Below are 27,170 nucleotides of genomic sequence, written 5' to 3'. Positions count from 1 at the left end.
AACACAAAATCAACAAAAAAAATATCTACAACAGCTGATCATCTTATGTATGTATTTAGGCTACTATTTACATTAGGTCATGGCGGACAGATGTTACACAAAGACATTTTAACTGTTGGTTTCTAACAGGCATGTAATGTAGGATAGTTATTACTTATATGCTTCTAGATGAGGTTGTGTCGCAGTGAGGTGTCCAAATAAGCACTGCTCGCCTATTTCGGGAAATGGGGGGAGCCCTTTGTATCCATAACTTTTGGTTACTCGTAATCTCAGCGATCTAGATTTTGACCTCAATATATAGTAAGGCTATATACTCGGGAAACAAGTGTGAGCTCACAGGCTTAATATTGTGTCTTTGTGGAACAGTTATCTGCTTTCCTTTCCTTTTGAAAGAGAAAACCCTTTGCCAAGGGTGTCCCAAAATCGCACAATTGATTGCACAATTGATTTACTGTATTAAGTGCTCTGGATGTAGACCAAAGTGAAAAATGAAATTGAGTAGGGCAACAACTATTGATTATTTCCATATCAAAGCGATTATCATATTTTTAACAATTTCTATATATATATATATATATATATATATATATATATATATATATATAATATATATCAATGAATTGACAGATTTGACTAAATTGATAAGTCGCATTAACCACTCACTGGTAAGCCTGTAGTCATACAACGGTGTCACCTAAAATAGCAGATCTACAAGCTCACACTGGTGTGGACCCTTCTCCATCGGGGTTGAACCGGTTCGGTTCTTTTACCCCGCCTAATATTGGAATGTTTCCACTGAGAATGAATCGTTTCAGAAACCGGAAAGAAATGGAGAAAAAATTATAATCAGTTCTAGAACCAAAGTTCTTTTGGTGGAAAAGGGGCCAATGAGTCTCACTGAGACGCGTTGTAGCTTCAGAAGAATCAGGTGAGGTACTAAACTGGATAACATTGTTGAGTGTGCCCAGTGACACATCTTGACACAATTAGTAGCAGTGTCCTTGGAGGCAGTAAGGTGGTCTGAAGAGGATATATATTAAATACATATTTCCCATTCAAACATGTTTCTAATTTCACTTATTTGTTTAAGGTAGGGTAAGTGGTTTTATTTGGCCTAAAATAAGTGTCTATATTGTGATAGTACTCATTACTATATAGTGTTTGTTCAGTAACAGGAGTCTCAATGTCTCTCCAGCTTTTTATTAAACAGAAAATGCATTTTCCTTTTTCTTTTAGTCTTTTTTTTTAAACTTTTAACCCACAATTTTGCAATCCATTTTTTCACCCAGTGTCAATTATCTAATTGTAATCCTGGGCGCTACACTTCCTCTGCCAACCTGGGGGAGGGCAGAGGACTGACCTCATGCTTCCTTCTATGCACGAGGAGTCCAAGCTGCTTCTTTTCAACTGATGACGCAGAGGACAGAACACGCCCCCAGCACCCACAGCGTCCCCAGCAGGAATCGAACCCAGGAGCTTCTAGCTGTGAGGCGACAGCACTACCAACTGTGCCATCGTGCCACCTGAAAATGCATTTTCAAGGCGGGATACAAATTTTATCCGTTCAGGATATAGATTAAACAAGTAGAATTGTAAATGATGACAAAGAAATGAGCAGATACTACAAAAAATAAGCTGATAAATGGCTACTTTCTCCTGATTGGCTGAAATGTTGTCACATACTGTACCTGGAAATGTATTTTCTGTTTCTTAGAGAGCTGGAGAGACAGGGAGGCCCATGTTACTGAACAAACAGTCTATAGCAATGATTACTATCAGAATATAGTGATTTAATTAAAATTCTTTTAACAAAAAACAATCACTTACCCTACCTTTAATGTTTATTTTATTTTAAAGTGAAATATCCCATTAAGCCTGATTTATACTTAGTTACACGCTGGTGTCGCTCGCTTGTATATCGGCTATTGCGTGACATGATACACAACCTAGTGTAATCGGGCTTCAGCTACTCTGTCTCCAATGTGGACACATTGCTGAGCTATACAGTACAACGGACTGACACTTTCCCACAGTGATATGGTTCAAGATAAACCTGAATAAAAGTTTGTTTTTTATATGCCTAAAATGAAACGCGTAACTAATTACATAAATAAGCACCGGTTTCAACAATACAAATACATGTAAACAAAATGTACACAAGTTAATTCATCTCAAGAACGTCACGTTCAAAATATCCTTGGTTCTTAAAAGGTGGACATTCAAACAGTCTGTATCAAAATTTGCAAATCTTTGAGGATCTTTAGGCTCCTTGACACTCCTTCATTGAAAGCTGTGCCCATGTCTTTCCTGAGAGTCACTGGTGGTCCACTCTCACCTAGCTGAAGCATACAGGCCCTATAGTGAAGCCAAACTCCTGTGCAAGTTCATGGTTGCCAAACACGGCTAGGTCCCTGAGGGGTAAAAGGGAGAGGTCTTCACTCTCAAACTGAAAGACGGATTCCCGAGGTCCAGATTCCAGCTCGTCTGCGGGCTGTCGGGGAAAGGGGTACAATATTGGAAAAGTTCACAACATGATGGAATATGATGCGTTGTGAGCTTGTCAATCAGCTATTTTTGCAACTTTGGTCAGTTTTCTTTTTAATATATTTTTTATCCCACGATTTTGTAACCCATTTTTCACCCCTGTGTCAATCATCTAATGTGATCCTGGGCTCTACACACCCTCCACCAACCTAGTCCCCATATATGGGGGACAAGGGGAGAGCAACGTACTTGAACTCATACTTCCTTCATGCCAGAGTGTCCAAGTTGCTCCTTTACACCTGAAAGGGGGGAGTTTCCCTGGTTGGACATAGCGCGTGGAAGGAACACGTTATTCCAACCAGTTCCTTTCCCCTCCATCAGGCACCCCGGCTGGCCAGGGGGGCCAAAACCTTTGTCAGTTTTGTGTGACACTGCAGTATGATTAAGTGCACGGTGAGGTGCACTTCATCTTTCATGTTTTGCTAAAAAACATTTAGCAAAAAGTTGTAATATGGACTGGAGATATGAGTTTTCTGCCTGACAGCAACGATATCTCTAGCCATTTGCACGCCCTTTCCACTCAGTACTCGCCCTTGTCCTAAGTCATTTTTTTTCCCCTGTTTGTTTGAGAAATATTAGTATTCATTGTACTGACTTCATCCTATACCGACTCCATCAACTCCACAGTAGTGGAGTTGATTTAGCGGCCTAGGCTTAGATTAGAAGACTTTTTTACGTTTATAAAACTGCTAATCAACGCCAAACTTCCATTTTAAGACAATCTTTCATCTATAGATGACTATTGCTCAGTGGGGTACCACGCCTTGGAGACTGCAGGCGTTTTGTTTACTTACCACACAATCTCGCAACGTCCCTAAGTAACTCTGTCTCCGTGTATCAGCCATGAACTTGACGTCTCTCTCCCGGAGGCTCTGTCGGCTTCCGGGCTGGCAGGAGTAGGTGACATTCTGGATGGAGGACCTGCTGTTCATCCTCAAGAACCTCATCTGCACCACGTCTGCTCCCACGTACTCAAACTGATTGGGAGTTGGAGAGTCACAGATTCACAATCAACGAGTCATTGCCACATCATTGACTTTTATTTATTGAGTCATTGCTTGAAGTCTGTCTTTTTATTTTCTTCTTTTTTTTAAAGATATTTTGGGGCTTTTTCTGTCTTTATTTTTGATAGTTTAAGCTGACAGGAAATGGGGGGGGGAGAGATGGGGAGTGACACAGCAAAGGTCGTCGGGATCGGGAGTCGAACCCACAGCAGCCACAATGCAAATTACAGAAAGACTGCAAACAAGCTGGAAGCAAAAAGTATATGTGAAACAGGAAATTAAAACAAAACAAAACCTTTCCTGGACAACAAATAGAGCTCTGTGTTTTGGTCTGACACTTACCTGGAAGCCCTCTGCAACTGTACTCAGCCAATGAAATGTATCGTTGGTGCCAGAGTCCTTCAGCCAAGGTTTTACTGGAACCTGTAATGATGATGTTAAGCAGGTAAGAGATGTACAGTGAGCCAGACGGTCATTATTAGAAAATAACCACTGTGGTTTATTTAAATAAACCCTTTATTATAATAAATTATCCAATAATAAACCAATAATGAAAACTTTCTACATTATCCTGCTTATTATGGGGCTACTTCTGAACAAACACAATTTATAATTTTACAAGACAGAAGGTGGAATTCTTTGAACGACCGATCAGAATAGAGTAGTAAACAAAGGCAAGACAATACAATACAATACACATACAATATGATCTCAAGTTGCAACAAAATACTACTCATTATATTCATTCACAGATTCTGTGCCTATATTTACTAGATATCTGCATGGGAATACCTGAGGCTGGTGTGGAGATAGGCAGGTCTTTGGTTCTGCTTCTGTGAAGTCACAGTAAACCAGAAGGGCATCTTCTTGGCTACCCTGGTTAGGATCAATGTAATACCTCCCTAAAAACCAAAGAAAATAGACAGATACTGATTGTCTACTTGGCTGATACTAGTCAGAAACTGGATTGTCTACTTGGCTGATACATTCTGGAAGCTAATATAAATGTTTGACATTTCTAAAGTGGCATATTATGTTAGAAAAAGGGGAGAGGGTGAGTGGAGCCAACCATCGTTTTCAGTGCACTGCAGAACCAGTGGTGGAAAGTACTTTTACTTAAGTACAATTTTGAGGTATTTGTACTTTACTTGAGTATTTTAAATTACCAGTACTTTTACTTCTACTCCACTACATCTCAGAGCCAAATTTTTTACTTTTACTTCACTTATTTAAAAACTTTAGTTACTAGTTACTTTGAGATTTTAAATTTGAAACCATACATTAACCACTTCAACCATATACATTTCAGCCATTTGAAAATTTTGATGCCGATACTTTTGTACTTTTACTCAAGTACATTTTCAATTCCGTACTTTTACTTGTAACGAAGTACTTTTAAATTGCAGTATTGGTACTTTTACTTAAGTAAAACAATTGAGTACTTTTTCCACCACTGTGCAGAACAGAGGCCTGCATTTGAAGCAACATAACTTTCTGACATAAATAAGTCACATCTAGAAAGGGCAGCGTCACCAAAGCCTGATTGCACTCAATCATCTGACCGCTCCTAATATAACTGTGCATGTTCAATATCCCTCCTCTTTATTTCTATTCTGTACACATTTTCCCTTTTTTCAAACAGTGTATTTCATGATTTTTTTGTGTGTGTATAATATAAACTGAAAACATTTAAAGACATATACACATATTATTTGTATTGTCTTTAAATGTTTGGTCCTAGTGCTTTTTTCTGGTTTTATCCTCTTAGCAGATTTTGTATTGACCTGTACTTTCCTTGAACTGTACCCATCTGCAAACTGTTCATCAATCAATCAATCAATGGCTATATATCTGTCAGACAGACAAACGCGACAGCAAGCGACAAAGCGGCCGATAGCTGTACTACACTGAGCAATATGGAGTGTCAGGAAGGAAAGCTGTGAAAAGTTATATTTTATGTAAATGATCAGCAAGAGAGTTCTAATCAGAGGGCAGATGTGTTCACCTATTAGAACCACCAGAGACGGTACTGACTAACTGTCGCCACTTGTCCTATCCACCTGTGAGCTCTGCTGTCGTGGAGCTCACACTGGAGCACAACTTATTAACCGCTTTTATGACGCTGTAAATATAATCTAATAAAGTATGGCAAAGCACACTGTGGTGAAACTATTATGACAGGAAGTCACTTAATCCACATAATGTTTCATCAGCACAAAAAGTACATTTTGTTTCTCCATACAGTGGTTGAAATAGAATATTATGCATTTATACAGAGGATAGACATAGCCTGAAGAAGGCAACTCGTTTGTCGAAACGTTGGTAACCCAATAAAAAGTATTTTTAGCATCATGACTGTTATAATCATGAGTTGCCCATGTCTGTGTACTCTGTGTACTTGAGATACAGTGTATACTTGATATGTATTGTGTACTGCCTGAACTGTAGCATACTTTATAGTTGGGCTACGAGAGACATCTCAAGGTCAGCCTTGCTGCAGTAGACACGTTGTTTTGTCTCATAAGATCCAGAACTATATGTTCCTGTTTGTGTAATAAACTTTGTGAACCTTTAGCGTGATACTAGTGCTGGATCATAATGACGTGACAATACGATATGAGACAAAATAACGTGCCTACTGCAGCAAGGCTGACCTTGCTGCCACTGAGATGTCTCTCGTAGTTTATCTATAAATTATGCTACAGTTCAGGCAGTACACAATACATATCAAGACAAGAACCCCTGCTCTAGAGGACCCCCAGACCCTCAGCTTGGGGAGTCCCCCCCCCCAGACCCCCTGCTTGGGTAGTCCCCCACCCCACCTCCCAAAACAATCTCCTGGATTCTCACAGTCCAATGTTGGCAGCCCTGTGTACAGAACGTGACTATGATCGGTGGTGTTAAATTGTAAATGGTGCATTTGCTTTACATAGTGCATTACATTCACCCATTCACACACACATTCATACACCGATGGCGGAAGAAACCATGCAAGGCACCAACCAGCACATCAGGAGCAATTAGTGGTTCAGTGTCTTGCTCAAGGACACTTCGACACCAACTCTGGGGGGAGCCCGGGTTCGAACTGGCAACCTTGAGGTTACCATCCGGTCACTCTACCCCTGAGCCACCGCCGGTGTTCTGACCATTAGGGGAGTCGGGGTGTGTGAGCCAGAGTTCCAGGCAGGTGGTGGCTGGGTGCTCCTTGGTGCCATCTGGTGGATCCAGGAACCAGCGCAGGTCTCTCTGGAGGGAGTCCAGTAGAGTTTGGACCATGAAGTAATTAGGCTTGTCTGCCATATACATCAAGTCCTTAGGAAACAGAAGAATGTGTTTTAGAAACATTATTTCCCTACAGACAGCCTAATCTAAAACACGTGGCCGTGTGGGTTTTCATTCATTACTTTTCTGCAATTTCCCTTTACAACACTCTCCATACACCCAGAGTGAAATGAGAAAGAAGTTATGCGGCCTGCTCGAGGACATGCCTGCTGGTTTAGAATTTAACTTTTGAACTTTCAGTCACTGAACAACAGTGGTGTAAACGAGTGCATATACTGCAAGTACTGTACTTGAGTTCAATTTGGATTGTTACTAAGATTTACACATTTCGGTACATCTCAGCGGCAAATATTAAACTTTTATACAATTTGAAAACAAAAAGTTTTGTACATTTTTATTTATATATATTTTAAAGAAAAATTACCGTTTAATTTCAATGAATCGATTCATATCGTCGGGATGAATATCGATATATATCGATATACGATATATCGTTACATGCCTAGTACAAACACTTAATTACCTTCAGCTGAGTTAGAGTGATGTTCAGTGAGTCCCCACGAGGCCCAGGGAGACCGGGAGCACCCTGAAACAAACAAATGAAATATCATTCATCATGAACATAATCTCCAAGCTAGCAGGCCAGAAGAAAAAAAAAAAACAATATTACTATTTTGCATTGAATGACAAATTTGTATTCATTCATTCGTATGTTTCCATTTCACTGCAATGCAAGTCGTTTGAAAAGATTCTTGTGGAACTGCATTGGAATCAGTTGAACTTGTATACCACCACCACATTCTTTCAGTCATTTAAAGAAACCAGACTGTGTTTAAAGACTGACCACAGATTTACGGCCGTATACTTTGCCTTGTTCAAATGCAATGTTTTCTCTTAATAATCTCAAATAAGAGGACATTTGTACAGTACTCACAGGTACGCCTTTCTTTCCAAGATGACCCGGTTGACCAGGAAAACCTTTTAGACCCTGATAATGATACAATTATTATTTAAAATGAATGAACAAACTAAGTAGGCAACAAGTATTATGTTAATTAAGCTCTGTGTTTAGTTTAGTTTCTTTGACACTCACCTTCTGTCCAAACAAACCCTGTGGGGAGAAAAAGACAGCTATTGAGTTGATTCAGTGTACTATGTCTTCATATGTAGCACCAGATGATACAAATAATTATCATAATTATTACTAATTAATAATAAACTTTATTTATATGGCACCTTTCATGCCAGAAATGCATCGCAAAGTGCTTTACAAGGCAGAGAACAAACAATCATATCAAATATACACAAATATACATCAGCAAACAAACAGAAACAAAATAAGGTTCAATTAACAATAGCAAAGGGCATAAAACCGGCAGCAAATCAAGCAGTGCAATATGACAATAAAACAATAGCATAAAACCGGTGAGTTCATGAATAAGAACACTCAATTTAAAGCAATAGTGAAAAGGTGCACTGAGTCTTGATAGTGTGGTACGAGGTTTATTTCCGTAGGATGTTTTTGCTAAAAGTGATTTTTTTGCTTTGTTGGCTTTCATAGGGACCAAACTGTCAGAAAATGATGGGGTTCAAATTTTCCCGACCCCCACCCCTTATTTGGGGGGTCATATATTTTGGGACCTCCCATAATATTACGCCAGACAATTAATGTCCGATTTTCATAATATTAGGGTTGTTTTATAGGTTTTTAAATATTCTGAGTTGATTTATTATTATTACACTTTGAAAGTAGCCAGAATAATCTTTTCTGACTTTAGGTTGGGGTCTTTCTTCACCGGGACCCCCCGGACTCATCTCAGTACTCATTACATTCCTCGCTCTGCTCCTGTTCCAGAACAATGTCAAATTAGATAATACTTAAAGCATTAAAAGCTTTTGTAGCTGGGCACTGATTACAAAAATGAGTAGTAGTTAATACAGGGGGTCTTCCACAGGGGGCCGGGACTAGTTTTTCCCCTATTCTTGCACCCATATATACAGATTTGCAAGTATTTCGAATAGTATTAGAATATCTTGCGTTTATGTAAAGTACTTTGATAGTTTATTAGTATTCTACCATTATTGTTGACAGATGTTACTGCAGGTAATAAAGGTATTGCAACTTCTCACTTTGGGCACGCAGAATGTGTCCATTTATTTCACACACTGCACTCACACTAACAACACACACACACACACACACACACACACCTATCCTCTTAAAGAGCCCATGGTCAATTATGCCTACAATACATTATTTGTACCCAAGTTCCCTCAGCCCTATGTTCCCTCAGCCCTATGTTCCCTCAGGCCTATGTTCCCTCAGCCCTATATGTTCCCTCAGCCCTATGTTCCCTCAGCCCTATGTTCCCTCATTCCAAAACAGAGGGGGGGGGGGGGTGGGGGTGGGCTGTAAGGCATCGATTATACTATAATGCTACCCATACAGTAGTTCACCCTGCAGCAACAGAACACATTACAGATACCAAGTTACAGCAATGACACTACTGCATGGGGTCTAGTCTATCTACTTTGTTATAGCAAATGCTCCACAACAACACAGTGAAACAGTGAACAGTGAAACATTCCTTAAACAGTAGTTAATTATCTGTTTTGAATCTCAGGTATGTTTCCATTGCATAGTTGTCTCATCAACCTAGAGTACACACCTTAATGAACTGACACCAACTATTTAAGCTACGTTGACAAACACAAAACTAGTTTAGCTTGTAGAACATCCTGTCTCCTCATGTCCCCAAGTAACACTGTCCTCTGAAAGGCCATCTGCAATAACCTAATATTAAGTATACTGCGCACCCATTCACCTTTGCAGCTAAGTGTCCCTTTCTCGGACTGCAACTGTAGCCTACTTACTGTATAAGACGGAAGACCCATTTATTGAAATCCCAAACATGGAATATACTTGGACCATGCATTATGCCACATATAATGCCTGTCTGGACGGCCACCTGCCAGTATACAGTGGATAACTTCCCAGTCTTTCTGGGTAAGTTGGGTGACTATATAGCTATTTTTACCCTGAAATCCCAATTTTGGGCCTGTCATTATAGGCTAAGAAGAAAGGACAATTGCTGATCTACAAGGTCACAACATGCCGTAATGTGTTGTGAGCTTGTAGATCGGCTTTTCCCCAAAAATAAGTTTTGATAAATGACTTATTTTAAAATGTGTAGCGCAGTGGAATAGAGTAGACACTATGACACGTCAAGAGTCAATTAGTACTATAGGCTATACATTTGTGTTCTGGTAATATCATTGATCACTTGTTTTGCATGTCCGTGGCAAAAATAAAATATTAATGGAAATGTCCATCACATTCACAAGCTGGCAAAGTGATTTCCCCGAGTGCAGATAGCTGCTGTATTATCATTGTTATTGGTGGTGGTGGCAATATTAATAATTTTAGTCTGAATATATCAAATCCTGTTTTGAGGATCACACAAGAATAGCATCACTTTATGGACAAAATAACACCCAAAAGGGTAATTTCAGTCTGCTTGAGGTGTAATGCAGCTTTAAACAAAATAGCAGACAGTGGCACTGGTACATATCTGAACTCATCTTCTCACAGTGCGTGTCAACCACATAGCCGACATTTCTCAGCTTCAATTATGTTTTTCATACCAATCGTTGCATAAGCATCATGGTTTTGTTATGCGTACACACCCATGGTACTGTGCCAAGAGAACTCACAAATCAAATGCACGTACAGTACACGCAGTAAAGTTGTCTACAGTCTACCGATGTTAACCATCTCAAACCCACACCCTAACCTCCCACGGGGAAGCACACCTAAACTGCGGTCATCCTGTTCAAGAGCGTTCATTTGGGCAAGATAGTTGAGCATATTTAAGGAGATCACGAGCAAAGAAATACTTGATGAGTTCCTCTAAGGATGACAAGTAGCCCTCCCAGTCACCTGACCGACAACAGAAAGACAAAGAGAAAAGAGAAAGACAGCAGCAGCCTGGCTGATCTTGGCTGATCTTTATTTAGCAGCAATATTTGCTACACTTGGGTCTGAGGCACCTTACTTTGAAAATAGCTGATCTACAAGCTCAAACTACAACCTTGTAGATCAGCTATTGTTGGCTAAAGTTCTCCTTGGAAAAGGGATGCTATGGTTCAAGTGGTTTAATGTAAAAAAAAAAGAAAAAAAGTTCCTATCCCACAATGATTTGGTGGGCCCCTGTATAGTAACTCTGAGGACCCCCTAGGGGTCATGGGCCCCCTGTGGAAGACCCCTGGTATTGGCTACTACCATTTTTTTTTATATCAGAGCCCAGCTACAAATACTTTTATGCTTCATTTATGATCTAATTTGACAATATTCTGGAGCAGGAGCAGAGCGAGGAATGTAATGAGAACTGGAATAGGCCCAGGGGTCAGTCCGGGAGGTCCCAGGTGAGGAAACACCCCTACCAAAAGTAAAAAAAGATTCTTCTGATCACTTTAAAAGTTTAAGAAATCAACTCAGAATGTTTTAAAACATACAAAATAATTAACTGGCTGGCATACTGTTCTGGGAGGTCCCAAATAGATGACCCCCCCAGAAACGGGGTGGGGGTCGGGAAAATTTGAACCCCATCATTTTCAATTTTAGCACAAAAATCCTACGGGAGCTGTTTTTTTGACGCCTCGTACCACACTATGAGCTGTGCTTAAAAAATATCTACCGTCTAAGCTGAAGCGGAAGTTTTATTATTATTATTATTATTATTACTTACAGGCAGCCCTGGTAGCCCTGGGCCACCCCATGGTCCTGGTGGTCCGATATCCCCCTGAGGACACAATCAATTCTATGATCAGTACCTTATGGACATAGTGTACGGCCAGCCAGGGACTGGCCGTACACAACACCAAATAGGTGTAAATATACAGTATTCATGAGATACACACTTCTAGGGGTGGTTAGAGAGGCATTTTGAATAAAGTGGATGTATGTTTCTAGAGGTGGTTATAGAACAACATTAGAACAAAGTGGAAATCAATTCACCTGCTCTCCCTTTGGTCCAGGTCTGCTTGGCTCTCCCACGGAGCCTTGTAACCCCTGACAAAAGGGGGGGGGGGGAAGGAAATGCTTCAAAGACTCTCCGCAAAGTATGAGAACATCATGTTCTTAACCCATTCTGACCTGAGATCAGATTCATACGAGGTTTCCACTGGACACACACTGGTCTGAATAACCCATTCTGACCCGAGATCAGATTCTAAAAATGTCAGTCGTTCTGTCGATTTTTCAAAAATAGCAGACCTACAAGCTCGTATCGCGCCACTCGGTGGCGCGATATGAGCTTGTAGATCTGCTATTTTTCAATAGCTAAAGCATAACATGATGCCAACACCAAAATGGGTGCCCGGTCAGAATGGGTTAATCTTGACTTGAATGTCAAATGTAGCAGAGTAGTCCAGCCTGAAGCCAGATAACTAATATACAGTACTGTGTTAGCCTTGGGAGGTTCTCCTTTGGATAAGCGTTAGAATGATGTTTGGTTTTTTTCCACACAGGAGACTAGGTTTCGGATTCAGGTGTTACTCTCACAATTATCATACTGCAATTAATGATACACTGGATGGAGTCACAATTATCATACTGCAATTAATGATACACTGGATGGATTTACAGTATATACTGTATGTCTGTTTAGCTACTTTTTGTGAAAATTAAGAAAATGCCTAATATAGTGATGAAGAGCATGTAACTCGAAACATCAGGCATGCACGTTTCTTCCTTTTGCAAGTCATTTTATTTCCTGGCCAGCACCTGCCCGAGTGGAGGTTGGATGTGCGTGTTCCCTCTTCTCATCAGTGTGCCGATCATTTCAAAACCACTTTCACCGTGTCATTCCCAAAAGCGTCCAAAATGGAGAAAACATGCAGCTGTACAAGAACATCGACAAGCTTGCAGATTGGCCATTTTCCACTATTCGTCGTAAGACAAAGTATACATAAGTGGCCATGGGTAGCCTTTATAGGAAAGGAACAGTCATGATTAGGGGTGTAACGATACATTTTAACAGCCATGCAATACGTATCACGATACATGGTAGACGATACGATACATGGACGATGTTGGTTCATTATGGCGATACGATCCGATATGATTCAATGATTTGAAATTGATACAGTAACTATTTAAAATACATTGACATTATTTTAAACTACAGTAAGTAATTAAACCCTAAAAATTGCTAAATGCCACGCACAAAAATGTAGTATTGAATATTGATACAATCGATTATCTGCATAGCAAAACGATTCGATACCGATTATTTGCATTTCAAAATGATACGATACGATACAGTTAATGTTGCCGTTTTAATTTCGATATACTGTACTTGGATTCTTTAAAATCGATGCAGTTACTATACAGTTACACCCCTAGTCATGATCAATGTGTCTGGTTTGGTATACCTTGAACCCTTGGCCGCCAGGAGGCCCAGGCAGGCCAGGCATTCCTTCCTCCGCCTGCACATTTGGAGAAGAGAACAATTATTTCTCTAATAACAAAGATACTGTAAATTTACAATCAATGTCTAATGGGAATCCCTTAAAATGGGAGTCAGTCTAGACTATAGAGAGACTTGCCTTCAGGCCCGGAGGACCCATTTCACCCGTTGTTCCACGTGTTCCAGCAACACCCTTCAAAGAGAGACTTGGAGTAAGTAGGCCTACTGTAAACTATACAGCCCTCAGTATTAAGTCAACAATGTAAAAACACCACCAAATAATAGACTTTGACTCAAATTAACTTTCACAGTTTTGACTGTGTAAATTAGTTGCTAATGCATGCATTAGTTAAGACCTTTTGGCACAGAATGCCCAAACACACTGATGAGACTAAAGATATATCTTACATAAAGACCCTGTCTTCCTGGAAGGCCGACCGGACCAAATTCTCCCCTCTTTCCCTGCAGGCCAGAAACAAATCAAACCTTTGTTAAATTTAAATATGATGATACCTCTCTTGACCTTTAATTAGCTCGTCATGGAAGCTCAAAACACTAGAATTGTTGTATTAAAGGTCAACTCTAACGCTGGTAATGGCTGTATGGTGGCAGCTAGGTAACCAAGTCAGATTTTCCGATTGTCAAATGTCGGAACTAACCTTTTCTCCACGTGTTCCTCTTAAGCCCCTACTTCCGGCTTTTCCTCGTTTACCCTTTGTGTGGGAAAAACACAGATTTGAAGTTAAATTCAGAATCTTAAAAGTATCAGTTCAAATTGCTAAGCTACAACTGTATGTAATCCTACCCTCTTTCCAGCGTGCCCATTCTTTCCTGGGCTTCCACTTTCTCCGTCATCTCCCTGAAAAAAGTGATATATGAATACTTTTAGTACTTTAAATACATTTTGATGCAGATACTTTTGTACTTTTACTCAAGTACATTTTCAATTCCATACTATGAAGTAGTTCTAAATTGCAGTATTGGTGCTTTTACTTAAGTAAAACAATAGAGTACTTTTTCCACCACTTATATGCTTATTATTTGACCATATATGGACACTCGTGCTGCTAATAGACAGACCTGTGCTGCTACACACATATATTGGACCACAATGGAAACAAGCTCCCGGGGCTGTTTGTGTTTGACATAACCTTTGACTGTGCTACTTGTACTGCTAACAAACATAACCTTTGACTGTGCTACTTATACTGCTAACAAACTGAAACATAACCTTTGACTGTGCTACTTATACTGCTAACAAACTGAAACATAATCTTTGACAGTGCTACTTGTACTGCTAACAAACATAACCTTTGACTGTGCTACTTGCCTACTTGTACTGCTAACAAACTGAAACATAACCTTTGACTGTGCCACTTGTACTGCTAACAAACTGCTAATGTTAGTTAAGTGATCAATCAATCCATCAAGATATGTTATTGCTGAAGAGTGACATCATTGTACGATAACGTATTGAATGGGGCATAATAATTGGTTAATTTCAGATATTATTAAACAAGTGGACGGTGTCCGATGTGACCTTTTGACCTTTCGGCCCTTGTCCAGGTATACCAGGTTCCCCTCCTGGCCCCTGAAAAGAAAAGTACAGGTAAATTGACGATACATTCATGAGAAGAGTCTGGTGTGTGTGCACGTGCGTGTGTGTGTGTGTGTGTGTGTGTGTGTGTGTGTGTGTGTGTGCACACTGCATGCAACACTGACCTGTGGTCCTGGAGGGCCAGGGGTCCCTGTGAGTCCTACCTCCCCTGCCAGGCCCTATACGTACATGCAGAGATACAGTAGGAACAGTCATAAGCTGCCATAAACAGAGATATGCGCTCATGGCATGTTTTATTTCCTGTAACCAGAATCAAATGTAATATGTATGTCATGTAGGCCAGGGTGATACCGAAAAACATATATAAATTGAAATTCATATAAACATGTGTAGGCATAGGTTTTGTTTTTGTAATTAATTTAACAGTGATTAGAAATGTTAAATAAATGTCAGGACACACGTGCGTGCATTGCGCTAGGTGGCAATTAGGGGATTCCACCTGGGCCACACCAGAGCACTGAATGATTTCTCAATTATATTTGTATTCCCTGAGCATCATTCTTTGTTAAATAAAGAATATAGAATGGTACACACATACAGCTACAGAGCATGGTGGACAGATACACCAATAGAGTCAGAAACTGTAATAACGTTTGGTGCATAGATACGGTAACACAATAATGTGGTGGTACAATGCATCAATGTCGTCCAGATCTTACCTCTAACCCGTCCAGACCTTTAGGTCCGTTGTCACCTGGCAGACCTTCGGGACCCTGGAAACAGAAAGTGGAACTTTAATTCCAGTGGTGGAAAAAAGTACTCAATTGTTTTACTTAAGTAAATACTAATACTGCAATTTAGAACTATTTTGTTACAAGTAAAAGTACGGAATTGAAAATGTACTTGAGTAGAAGTACAAAAGTATCGGCATCGAAATGTACTTAAAGTTCTATACGTAAAAGTACTCATTGTGCAGAATGTGCCATTTGACAAGTTCAAAATGTGTACAAAATCTATTGAAAATAGCATATCTACAAGCTCACAATGCGACGCATTGTGAGCTTGTAGATCGGCTATTTTCAAATGGCCGAAATGTAAATTATTTTATACTATGCATGTAACGATATTTGATACATCAATTAAAATCGATTCACACATGTGGCAATTTGAATCGCGTTTAAAAAAAATAGAAGAAAATACAGGATCTTTGTAAGAGGATAAGAGAAGAAAATTAAATACTGGATTCGTGTAAGAGGGAAAAAAAAGATTCTTCAGTCATTTGTCTGGAAAATAATTTTGTGTCAAAAAGAAAATCGTGAAAAATCATATCATGAAACCACTATTGTGATTCGAATCGTATTGTGAGTTGAGTAAATCGCTACATGCCTATTTAAGACCGTCTATTCATTCTCACCTGTCCGCCTGGCTCCCCCTTTTCTCCTGCATCTCCCCTGGGACCATCGGTCCCAGAAAAGCCCTTTCGACCAGTGTCACCTTGTCCTCCCCTGACTCCTGCTGACCCCTGGGGTCAAAGGAAAGTTCATTCAACACTTGTACAGTAAGTCCAGCATTGTAACTGCACGTCTCCTGAATCATCAATATATATATTCAAAATTTGCGCCACATCCGACTTGTCATAATCACATTGTTTAAAACATATTTACAATATTCCTGGAAACTCAAACTACCCAGTACAAATAGCAAATGACTCGACTATTGCAAATTGGGAGTGCCTTGTTCACGGGCAATTTTCAATGGTGGTTTCTGAGGGATTTTTAATTCACATTTCCGGGATTCAAACCAGGCAGTGACCTTTATTGTCACAAACTTGCGTGTTTGACGCTTCAGGCTCTATGATGATGATGATGCCATCTTCAATGTAAATCTACGGTTGATTTAGTCGACTAAAATGTATTTTGGCTGGGCTTGATGCCGTCGTAACAACTGCTTTCACACGCGTTGTAGATCTGCTTGTAGATCTGCTATTTTCAGCATGCAACAAAGTGTAAAATTACTTATACTGGATCTCTCGTCCACTAGTCCCCGTTTAACATTTTATCCTAGTTTTTATTTGTTGATGAAATTGTCAGTATATTTAGTCTTAGTTTTAATCATCATGGCTTAGTTTTCATTTAGTTTTCGCCAGCGAAAAAAGGGAGTCGACGAACATTTTTCGTCAGAGTTTTAGTCGACGAAATCAACACTGATGTACTCACCTTTGGTCCAGGCTTTCCCATGTCACCTTTGAACCCTCCGCTCCCTGCGACCCCCTGCCCACACAGAGACAGCATGATAAATCAGACACCAATGAAACCGATTCTGCCAATATATTAGTGAATTATCGAATCACTAGTTGTGGTTCCTGTGGTTTACCTTGAGGCCTGTTTCTCCGATGATCCCAGTCAGACCGACATGGCCGCCTTCTCCCTGGAGAAAAGGCAATTCTTAAGATACTCACCGACACCGACATAATATCACTGAATTGTATCAAACTGTTATTGGTGTTGGTTCAAATTGACCTAATAATAATAGTCTAAGAATATAGTCTCAATGAAATGTTCTACCTTCTCTCCTGGTGGCCCATCAATACCCGACATGCCAAAAGGTCCTGGAAACCCCTGGGGGAAAAAAAGACAGCTCAACTCAGCCATACATCTATGAGACAAATCTGACCCCAGAGGGGAATTCTGGTAAATGCAGTAGCCAGCAACAGAAATAACAGACCGGTGAACATGATGAACACAGAATAGTTTTTGTAATAGTGTAATATTTACATACATTCAACAGCAAATTCTTACCCGTAGTCCCATCAAACCTGATGGTCCAACTTTCCCCCTCAAGCCCCCTTGGCCCTGTGGAAATAACCAGAGCTAAACTGTAGCAATGTAGCATTCAAATCAAATCAAGCTTTTTTATATAGCAGATTTAAAACAATCAAGATTGACCAAAGTGCTTTACACAATAACATCTAAAATATCAGACACATTTATGCATATGAAAAAACAAAAACAAAAACATCAACTGACAACAAAACAAACCAGGAATGATCAAAAGCCATAGAAAAAAAAGATGAGTCTTAAGATGATACTTGAACACTTAAATGGACTGGGCACTTTTGATATAAAAAGGGAGGCTATTCCAGAGCATGGAGGCACAAAGGCACGATCACCTCTAGATCTTAACCCATTTTGGGCGGGAATACATTTTGGTGTTAGCATTATGTTATGCTTTAGCTATTGAAAAATAGCAGATCTACAAGCTCATAGCGCGGCACCGAGTGGCGCGCTACGAGCTTGTAGGTCTGCTATTTTTGAAAAATCAAAGAACGACTGACATAGAAACATAGCTTTTTCAGAAAACTGTCAGGATGTAGAATACATTTTTTGAATCTGATCTCAGGTCAAATTAAATGGGTTAAATTAGATGGGGGGACAGTCAAAAGCAGCTGGCCGGCAGGCATTGGATCACTCAGTACAATACTGTAGAGATGAGAAGCAGCAGCAATGCATTGTGGGTAACTCACCATTAGTCCGGCATAACCATTCTCTCCTTTTGAACCTCTTTGTCCTTGTTTGCCCTGTAGTAATCCAGGGGGGCCCTCAGACCCTGAAACTCCAGGATTTCCTACATCTCCCTTTAAAAAAAAAGTGAAACAGTATGTCTTGTGAAAAAATAGCAAAGAAATCTAGCCGATAGTCACCGATGCCGATGTTTGTATACCGTATTTTTCCAGATGGTAGCCCGGGCTGTTAATATGCAAAATCGATTTGGAATTTTGGACCCCGTCGTTTATAAGGAACTAGACTGCCATTTGCAGTAGACAGTTATTTATTTTTGCATACATACATACATAGCAGTCTTTTTTTATTTAATATTGAGAAGAGGGGAGCTTATATGCAGTTACTGCTGCTTCATTTGACCCAGATTCGTGCAAACAGACTGGTAGCACAGCTGTGTAAAATTATAATATTATATAGATTTTAAAAGGCTGTCAGATACTCTGAATATATTCTTTCAAATGAGGTTTGGCCTTATACTGTAGACCAAAAATACATGTGCTCAGTTTTTTAATGAATACATTTGCAACTATTTGAATAAAGGTTGTACACATCAGTTAAATTAACCGCTGGGAAAATCCCTGATTGAGAATGTGCAGGCCTAACAAGCCACCACCACTCATGATATATAGGCTGCATGGCTAACCGGGCTTAGTGCTTACCCTACCATCTCTCCCCTTTCTCTGGCTCTATGACTTATACACCCATGAAAAATTGAAAATATAAATTTCATGGAGTATAGACCTATCATATCAGTATCATTTATAGTTAGATGTTTTTTCAAAATAGAAAAATAAAAGGCAAATAAGTTTAGGGATAAGGGACTTGCGAAAATAGGCCCCATCATGTGCACCAAATGGCACCAATGGAAATATATATAGGTTGAAATACAAGGACGGGGAGCTGAATTACATCGTGTGCGGACATTCCACTTTTTCTACATTTGATTTGGTCCAGCACTGCATTTAAAAACTGGGATGTGCATATCGTTTTCCTCCTTTACCAATGGAAATGTACCCAACCTTAACTACTACTACTAAAGCTGCACAATGTAACTTTCCTGTTCTACCAGAGATTTCAACCCGGGTCTCCTGCATTATATACTGTAAGCGCTGACATTTTTACCACAGAGCTAATAATAGAGCCTGCCTGCTTGCTCAGGGGCAACATTTATTGTTGTGTCAAAGCTTGTGTCAAAGCTTAATTAAGGTCATGTCCAGCTTATACACAGGAACTGAATGTCTCAATGAAAGATGAGCATACAATGAATACAACCACCCCAATGTTATACTCGATATATGGTATTAAAACTCTTTCTGTGCCGCTAGGTGGTAGCATAACCTGTGCCAGCGGCTGCGTTCACTTTAAGAGGATCATTTTCACCCCCACTGTAGCCCGCTGCACACTCTCACTAAGGATTGGCTATCATTGGCATTATAGCGCACACTGGTGAATCGTGGTGATCACCTATCTATCGCCAGAAACGTTTACATGTCGGGGGCGATGCGAGACAATGCTTTGAACCGAGGTTTTAAAGATCCTAGCTGTAAAGATACGTACATAGCTGGGGGGTACGAATATATATATATTAAAAAAAAGAGCTAACAAGGAAGTGGTTCTTCCTGGTGGCCGAGAAGTGTAACTACTTTCCTTAGTGAAATCACAGTCTGCGTTTCCTGCAAATGCACACATCCCCTGGCACACATCTCATCTTTTACAATAAGCATATGACTTTTCTTGTTTACCTTTTGTCCTTTAGGGCCTAGATCCCCCACAATGCCTGGTTCCCCCTCTTCTCCCTATATGATAGTAAAGAAGGAAAACACGTCATCGTCACCCGCCAGGCGGCCATAGTCATTGAACAAAGGCTGTGTTACGTGCAGTAATGTGCGGCTGACCTCTTTGCCGCTTGGCCCGGGCTTTCCCTGCGTCCCCTGGGAGCCCTGTGACCCCAATTCTCCTTGTGGCCCCTCGGTCCCCTGGTGCCCCTGGAGGCCTCCGGCTCCCTGTCTTACCAGGAAGGAGATCGTCCAGTCAGTTAGTGATTCCTTCGTGTCACTTTAATGTGCATGTGACAGTGTTCTGTCACCTTTAACTCATTTTTAAGACCTTCTTCTGAATATGTCTTCTAAATTCTAAAATGAAAGCCTATGTTTCTGTATTCTCACATTTTTTCATGTCAGGTACCGCCAAAATGATATGCATTTGGCCGCTTTGTAAAACAAACGGTGCCAACACAAACATTAAATGCCATTAACAATAAAGAGACAATATGACATGATGAGGCACATTATGACATAAATTGTCCCTTCATTGTCAATGGCGTTTACAAAACAAACATTAAACCTGCGCCCCTCAACAATTATAAAAAAGAAAAATATATATATAACTCATTGCCAAAGGCCCTTTCAGTGAGGTGCCTTATTCAAGGTGAAAAAATTACACAGGGTCTTGAACCGGAAGTTAACCAACGGCTGAATTTTGTAACCATAAAATCAACATGATTATTAGAAAATAAAATATCGTCTCGGTTCGATACCAAATATGATGACCGATGCATTGCCCATCCCTATAAATTACAGTAGTTTTTCATGCATAGTAATAGAATAGTGCAGAAAAGTGCATCTGTCTGGCTATTACAGACATGTAATTACGATAAAGTTTGATCAGTTTTAATGTTATTACTAATAAACAACCACAGACCTGGTTGCCTTTTGCTCCAGTAGTCCCCTCTTCTCCAGGTGGTCCAGGAGCACCCTAGATACCACACACACACACACACACACACACACACACACACACACACACACACACACACACACACACACACACATACATACATACACACACACACACACACACACACACACACACGAGTATAAGACGTGACTGATTTAAATGGAGCAGGTCACTGTCAGGAAAAATAAAATAACTTGTAGCATCTCCATATTTCATCTGTTCATAATAAATATCATAAATGAATGACCTAGTTTATACTTTGCCACATGACAGCACAAAAGTTGCGAAAATAGGCCATCTACAAGCTTAAAGATTAGCGTTTATTTTCGAAATGTCAAAATGGGGATTATGGACGCCATGCAGGTTTTAAACTATTAAGTCTGTCTGGGGATTTTGTGAAAAAATAACCAATGAAAAGTATTAACAAGAGCTTGAGACAAAATAATAACATTTTTCCTGAAAAGTGTCAGTAGACAGTCCGACAGTGACCAAGCTGCTGCACAAATCGAAATCAAATAAAAAAGCTTTTGTCAGTGTTGTCAACGGTGTTGTTTTTGGCAGCAAATTTCTGTTTTAGTTTTAGTCACACTTTTGTCACCTGGGATGTTTTAGTGTTAAGTACTAACTAAATATCATGAAATCTACAGTTGATTTAGTCGAACAAAATGTATTTTGGCGGGCCTTGATGCCGTCGTAATGGCTGGTTTTACCCTTGCTGAAAATAGCCAATCTTTTCTAAGCTTCTAAGCACAACAAGCTCACAACAAGCTGGACATTTTCAGCATGAAAAAAAAAGTGTAAAATGACGTCTTTTATTTATTATTGGATCTCTTGTCCACTAGTCCTTTCCTAACATTTTAGTCTAGTTTTTATTTGTTGACTAAATTGTCAATATATTTAGTCTCAGTTTTAGTCATCATAGCTTCGTTTTCATGTAAGCTTCCATTTAGTTTGTCAGTGAAAAAAGGTAGTATTATAGTTGATGAAAACAACACTGCCATGTACTGTACAATGATTTGTCAGTGTTGTCAAACACACCTGCTGTCCATCCAGACCTGGTGCTCCAGCATCCCCTGCAGACCCACGCTCTCCCTACCAAAGAAGAACACTCAGTCACGTCAGTGTCGAACATCGCTCCGATGCAGTAGCTCTCAATCTCTCTACAAATGTCTTCTAAATAATGACAGTTTTCTGAAATGTCACATGTTTCTATATCAGCGGTTCCCAAACTATCTCATGTCAAGGACCCCAAAAATGTTATGTAAATCCCCCCCCCCCCCCCCCATCTGAAAATATGCTGCTGATCCAGGGACCCCTGGAAGTAAATTCAAGTTAAAAGGTTTGCTGTGAAAGAATATATATATTCAAAGATTTGCAGAGAGACAGATTTGCACACGAATGAGCTATGAGCTTGTATATCTGCTATTTTTCAAGCTAAAGTGTAAAATAATGGTTAAAGTGGTTAAGCTAATTGGGTGACACTGGCTTAGAGTATATATGAATAGAGAGAGGAGGAGGAAACCCTGAGGCGAAATGGACATAGTGGCCGAATTTGGTATTGCAGTGAGGGCCCAAACACATGAACGCGCTGGTCCGTTGACTATCATTGTGCCCGTTCACGATGACACGTGAACGCTGTTTCATACGTGAATGCACGTGAACGCGTGCAATGATAGTCAACGGCAGCGCGTTCATGTGTTTGGGGCAAATCCGTCCCAGAATGCACTTTGTTCCTACCCGGAAAGACCCGGAAATCGCCTCATGAGCAACTTAATGCAAGTGGATGGGAGGAGAACTTGGGTGCCATCTCTATTCATATAATTATACTCTAAGGGTGACACACATTCCAGGTCTTAAACAGGAACCAGATTCTGAAAAAAGGCAGATCTACAAGCTCACAAACATCGCAGGCCTTGCAAGCTTGTAGATCAGCCATTTTTTGGTGAATGGTAGTGTACAGAGCCCTGGGGGACTGTTAGCGATAGTGGATGTATGTGTATTATTGTTACCTGCTGTCCCTTTTCTCCAGTGTGACCCCTCAATCCATTTAGCCCAGTTGGGCCCTGATGGAAGAAAACATTGGCATTATACGCAGACACTTACATTACTATACATTTTTACACTGTAAATCAACGTGCAATGTATACATGTAGAACTGTACCGCAGTCTGATTTAGATTATGGTGACACATACAGCCTAATCTCACAGAATATAGTATATACATAACTGCTGCACTTATTCCAATTTATTTGTATTTAAGTTAATTATTGCTCGCATAATGTCTTATTCATTGCATGTCTAAGTCAGACCGGAAGTGCCATTGTTTGGCTAATGCGGAACCCTTTATATGGCCGTCTGGTGTCAGGTAGACGGGAGACATGGTTGCACACCTGTCATTTGACAGTGTGATGCAGAAGTTCAAGTTTATGTGTCGCTGTGTTCATGGCCATGGCATGGGCACTAGTGATTTTCTCATTCCCTTATGCTTGTAGAGCAGCCAGTAAGGTATGTTGAATACTGTTTGAAAGTTATTTTGGACTGTATTTTCTTTATTTCATTCATGATTATGTGCAGTATTATGTTTATGCGATGTTATTCTAAGCATCTGTGTATTTTTATGTTGTTTACCAGTTCGATGTTGGTTTGTTTGCTTCAACTGCTTCACAATAAATCCACCAGTATGCAGAACAACTGATTGAGTGATAGTATATATTAATGAAATTGCAATTTATACAAAAAAGTACCCACTCACTGGAAACCCTCTTGGTCCGACGGGGCCCGTCGGCCCCGGAGGCCCCTGGCTCCCTGGGGGGCCGGGGTTTCCCAAGCCCCCCTCTGGACCCGGCTGCCCCGTAAGGCCCTGGAACCATTCATAGAAGAGACACCTTTCAGGACACACCTTTCACCTTATAGCATTTCACTCCAAATCCCATTTTCATGCTTTATTAAACTCGGCTTAGATCTCTTGCTGCAGTTATTGAGCCCATTATAAAGACATTTGCTCTTTGCTACAGAATGTGAATAATCTGCATATTTGTGTAATTTAAACAGGGGCTCATGCTTGCCCTGTACAATGCTTCACCAACATGGATTCATACAGCACTTTAAAAATTAAAAGCTACGGATTTGAACCCATGTATCCTGTAAACGGGTATTAATAAAGTTATTTCTTACAAGGGGTCCCGGAACACCTTTAGGTCCAATCTCTCCTTGACGTCCCTGAGAGAGAAAAGACAGAAGACAATACTGTGAAACTGTACCCTTGGAAGCAGTTCTCCTTCTAACCAGTGTTGATTTTGTCGACTAAAACTGAGACGAAAAATGATCGCATTGTGAGCTTGTAGATCGGCTATTTGCAGCCGTCATTACGACGCCATCAAGGCCAGACAAAATGCATTTTAGTCGACTAAATAAACTGTCGACTAAAATCTTATGATATTTAGTCGACTAAAACTAGACTAACACTAAAACATTCCAACTAAATGTGACTAAAACTAAATGAAAACCATTCAAAAGAATGGTAACTAACTAACTATCTAACTACCGGTAACTAACTTTTGCTGCCAAAAACAACACTGCATCTATAACGCTCTGGACCAGAGCTCTGTGGTCATTTAGCATCAACCTTCTCACCTGAGGTCCTGGTGGTCCCCGCTCACCACTGGAGCCTGGCAAGCCCTGTAAATAATAACTCGTCATCATCATCTGTCAGAATCAGAATCATCCGTCATTGTCACAGCACAGTTTTACGTAAAAGCCAGGCTTTCTACAGAGACACCCCTGCATGATTGAACAGCCAGGCTACAGAGACACCCCTGCATGGTTGAACAGCCAGGCTACAGAGACACCCCTGCATGGTTGAACAGCCAGGCTACTGAGACACCCCTGCATGGTTGAACAGCCAGGCTACAGAGACACCCCTGCATGGTTGAACAGCCAGGCTACAGAGACACCCCTGCATGGTTGAACAGCCAGGCTACAGAGACACCCCTGAATGGTTGAACAGCCAGACCACTGAGACACCTCTGCATGGTTGAACCGCCAGGCCACTGAGACACCCCTGCATGGTTGAACAGCCAGGCTACAGAGACACCCCTGCATGGTTGAACAGCCAGGCCACTGAGACACCCCTGCATGGTTGAACAGCCAGGCTACAGAGACAGTCCAAAAATATAACTCAAATACTCACTGGAGGCCCGACCTTTCCTCTGAGACCAGGAGATCCTCTGATACCAGCTCCCCCCTTCAAGCAGACAGACAGAGGACAGAAATCATTTCAATTAAAAGTACTCGTATAACCAGAATATACCTACATTCATTTTATCTAACAGATTAGGTCGATCTTATGTGTTATATGCGAGTTCAAACCAGTTCTGTGACTTTCTCCACAAACAAAAGCAGAGACAACAAACTGAAATCCCACAGTTACAGTACCCGACACATTGGAAAGAATCAACCAAAAAGCTTATACACTAGTCTTGATTTACGCTTGTATTGATTCATGTTTGTGTTGGCAATGTAAATGGTAAAATAAATGGTGCATTTATATAGCACCTATATCCAAGGCGCTTCACATAGAGATTGTGCATTACATTCACCAATTCACACACACATTCATACAGAGGAAATACAAGGCACCAAATTGCACATCGGGAGCAATTAGGGGTTCAGTCTTGCTCAAGGACACTTCAACACCGACTCTGATGGAGCCCGGGATCAAACCGGGAAACTTCCGGTTGCCAAGTGGCCACTCTACCAATAAAGCCGCTAAAAATTGAATTAAATGTAATGTCTCCTAAAGCACAAGTCATACAAGACACAGTTATAAGAGCTTAATCTCTTGCATGTCCTCGGGGACAGGAAGATCGGCTTTACTCTGCCAGGTGTGTGAGGTGCACTAGCTTAGCGTTTTGCTTGGGAGAAAACACTCAACATCTGTGTGAAGGAAACCGTTCTACAATAGCATCTACTCCTGCTTCACGGTTGACGGAACCATGCCACCTCTCTCTGGATTTACATTTTATATTCTGGAACAGCTATATTGAACAAAACAGCATCACGTGGGACGGGCTTATATAAAACGATAGTTTCCACCCCATCCGAAGCAAGAGTTGCATGTCAAAGTTGAACTGTATGTGAAAGAGTTGGTCCACAAGATTCGATACACCACCAAGATACCCATGTACCCGTCTAGATACTTCCTTAATGTAAACGAAGTCCACACCCACAACACCAGAGAGAGTGCAACAAACCATGTACAACCCAGATTCGGCACAAACAAGGGACTCAATTATTTTCGCTCCTATGCCACCAAAATGTGGAACGCCCTACCAACAGTCATTAAGACATGTGAATCCCTTGACTCCTTCAAAACCTCTCTCAAAGGGCACCTAGGGACAGCTGCAATTCGAAACTGGCCCCTGTAAAATCTGCATCCCCCCCACCGCCCACCCCTTTTCCCCTCACTGTATATGTTTCTTTTCCCTTTTTGCTTCCTTTATGATGAATTCCTGTTCTGTTCTTTAACTTAACTATATAGAAGTGTCTATTTGTACGTCTCTAAATGTTTTGATTAATTGAACAAGGTGGACCCTGTTGTAAACAAGTGTAATGCTTAATTGGGTCGTCCACTCACAGTTAACATCCTTTGTATTGAGTTTGTGCTTGAAATGTACTGTAATTCTGCAAACTGTTAATAAATATTTCAATCAATCAATCAATCCGGGCCACTCTACCCCTGAGCCAGCGCCCCTGTCTGCCCCTGTTGCGTTGCGACGTAGCCTGAACCTCGCTCAAGGGGTGGACGACGTCGCTGCACGACGCGTTGTCGTCGCTGTACGTCAGTACAGTCTAATTGAAAAACGTGTATTCATCGCTCGCTCGCATCGTGGATGGGGGTGTTACGCAATAGGGGATCACGCCTTACCCTCTCCCCCATATGACCTGGCCTCCCGGTCAGGCCCAGTGCTCCAGGGTAGCCCTGCGGAGGAGTTGAAAATTCACAGGTTACAATTCA

General features: G+C 40.7%; 2 protein-coding genes across 2 annotated transcripts in view; both read right to left on the bottom strand.

Annotated features, from left to right (window-relative positions):
- Positions 1-666: 666 nt before the first annotated feature.
- On the bottom strand, positions 667-27,092 carry LOC308317014 (uncharacterized protein; the record flags this gene model as incomplete). The annotated part of the gene is made up of 35 exons (XM_080765804.1): positions 667-2,491; positions 3,339-3,521; positions 3,891-3,971; positions 4,341-4,450; positions 6,695-6,860; positions 7,354-7,416; positions 7,765-7,818; positions 7,924-7,941; positions 11,579-11,632; positions 11,848-11,901; positions 13,266-13,319; positions 13,440-13,493; positions 13,709-13,762; positions 13,960-14,013; positions 14,106-14,159; positions 14,841-14,891; positions 15,023-15,076; positions 15,578-15,631; positions 16,273-16,380; positions 17,075-17,128; positions 17,232-17,285; positions 17,423-17,476; positions 17,657-17,710; positions 18,382-18,492; positions 20,161-20,214; positions 20,314-20,421; positions 21,119-21,172; positions 22,193-22,246; positions 23,164-23,217; positions 23,907-24,014; positions 24,329-24,373; positions 24,788-24,832; positions 25,344-25,397; positions 25,854-25,949; positions 27,081-27,092. The coding sequence occupies 35 exons, from the start codon at positions 27,090-27,092 to the stop codon at positions 2,336-2,338; spliced, it is 2,487 nt and encodes an 828-aa protein (XP_080621930.1). The 3' UTR covers positions 667-2,335.
- LOC308317013 (uncharacterized protein) overlaps positions 27,088-27,170 on the bottom strand; it is a 33,738-nt gene continuing 33,655 nt past the window's right edge. The window contains exon 26 of the mRNA XM_080765803.1: positions 27,088-27,134. Within this exon, the coding sequence (XP_080621929.1) occupies positions 27,110-27,134 (25 nt within the window). The 3' untranslated portion in view covers positions 27,088-27,109. The remainder of the gene's footprint in view (positions 27,135-27,170) is intronic.

This window comes from Protomyctophum bolini (genome assembly GCF_963924005.1).
Source record: "Protomyctophum bolini genome assembly, chromosome: 6".
In the NCBI taxonomy this organism is placed as follows: domain Eukaryota; kingdom Metazoa; phylum Chordata; class Actinopteri; order Myctophiformes; family Myctophidae; genus Protomyctophum; species Protomyctophum bolini.
This window is presented reverse-complemented; position numbering and strand designations above follow the sequence as displayed.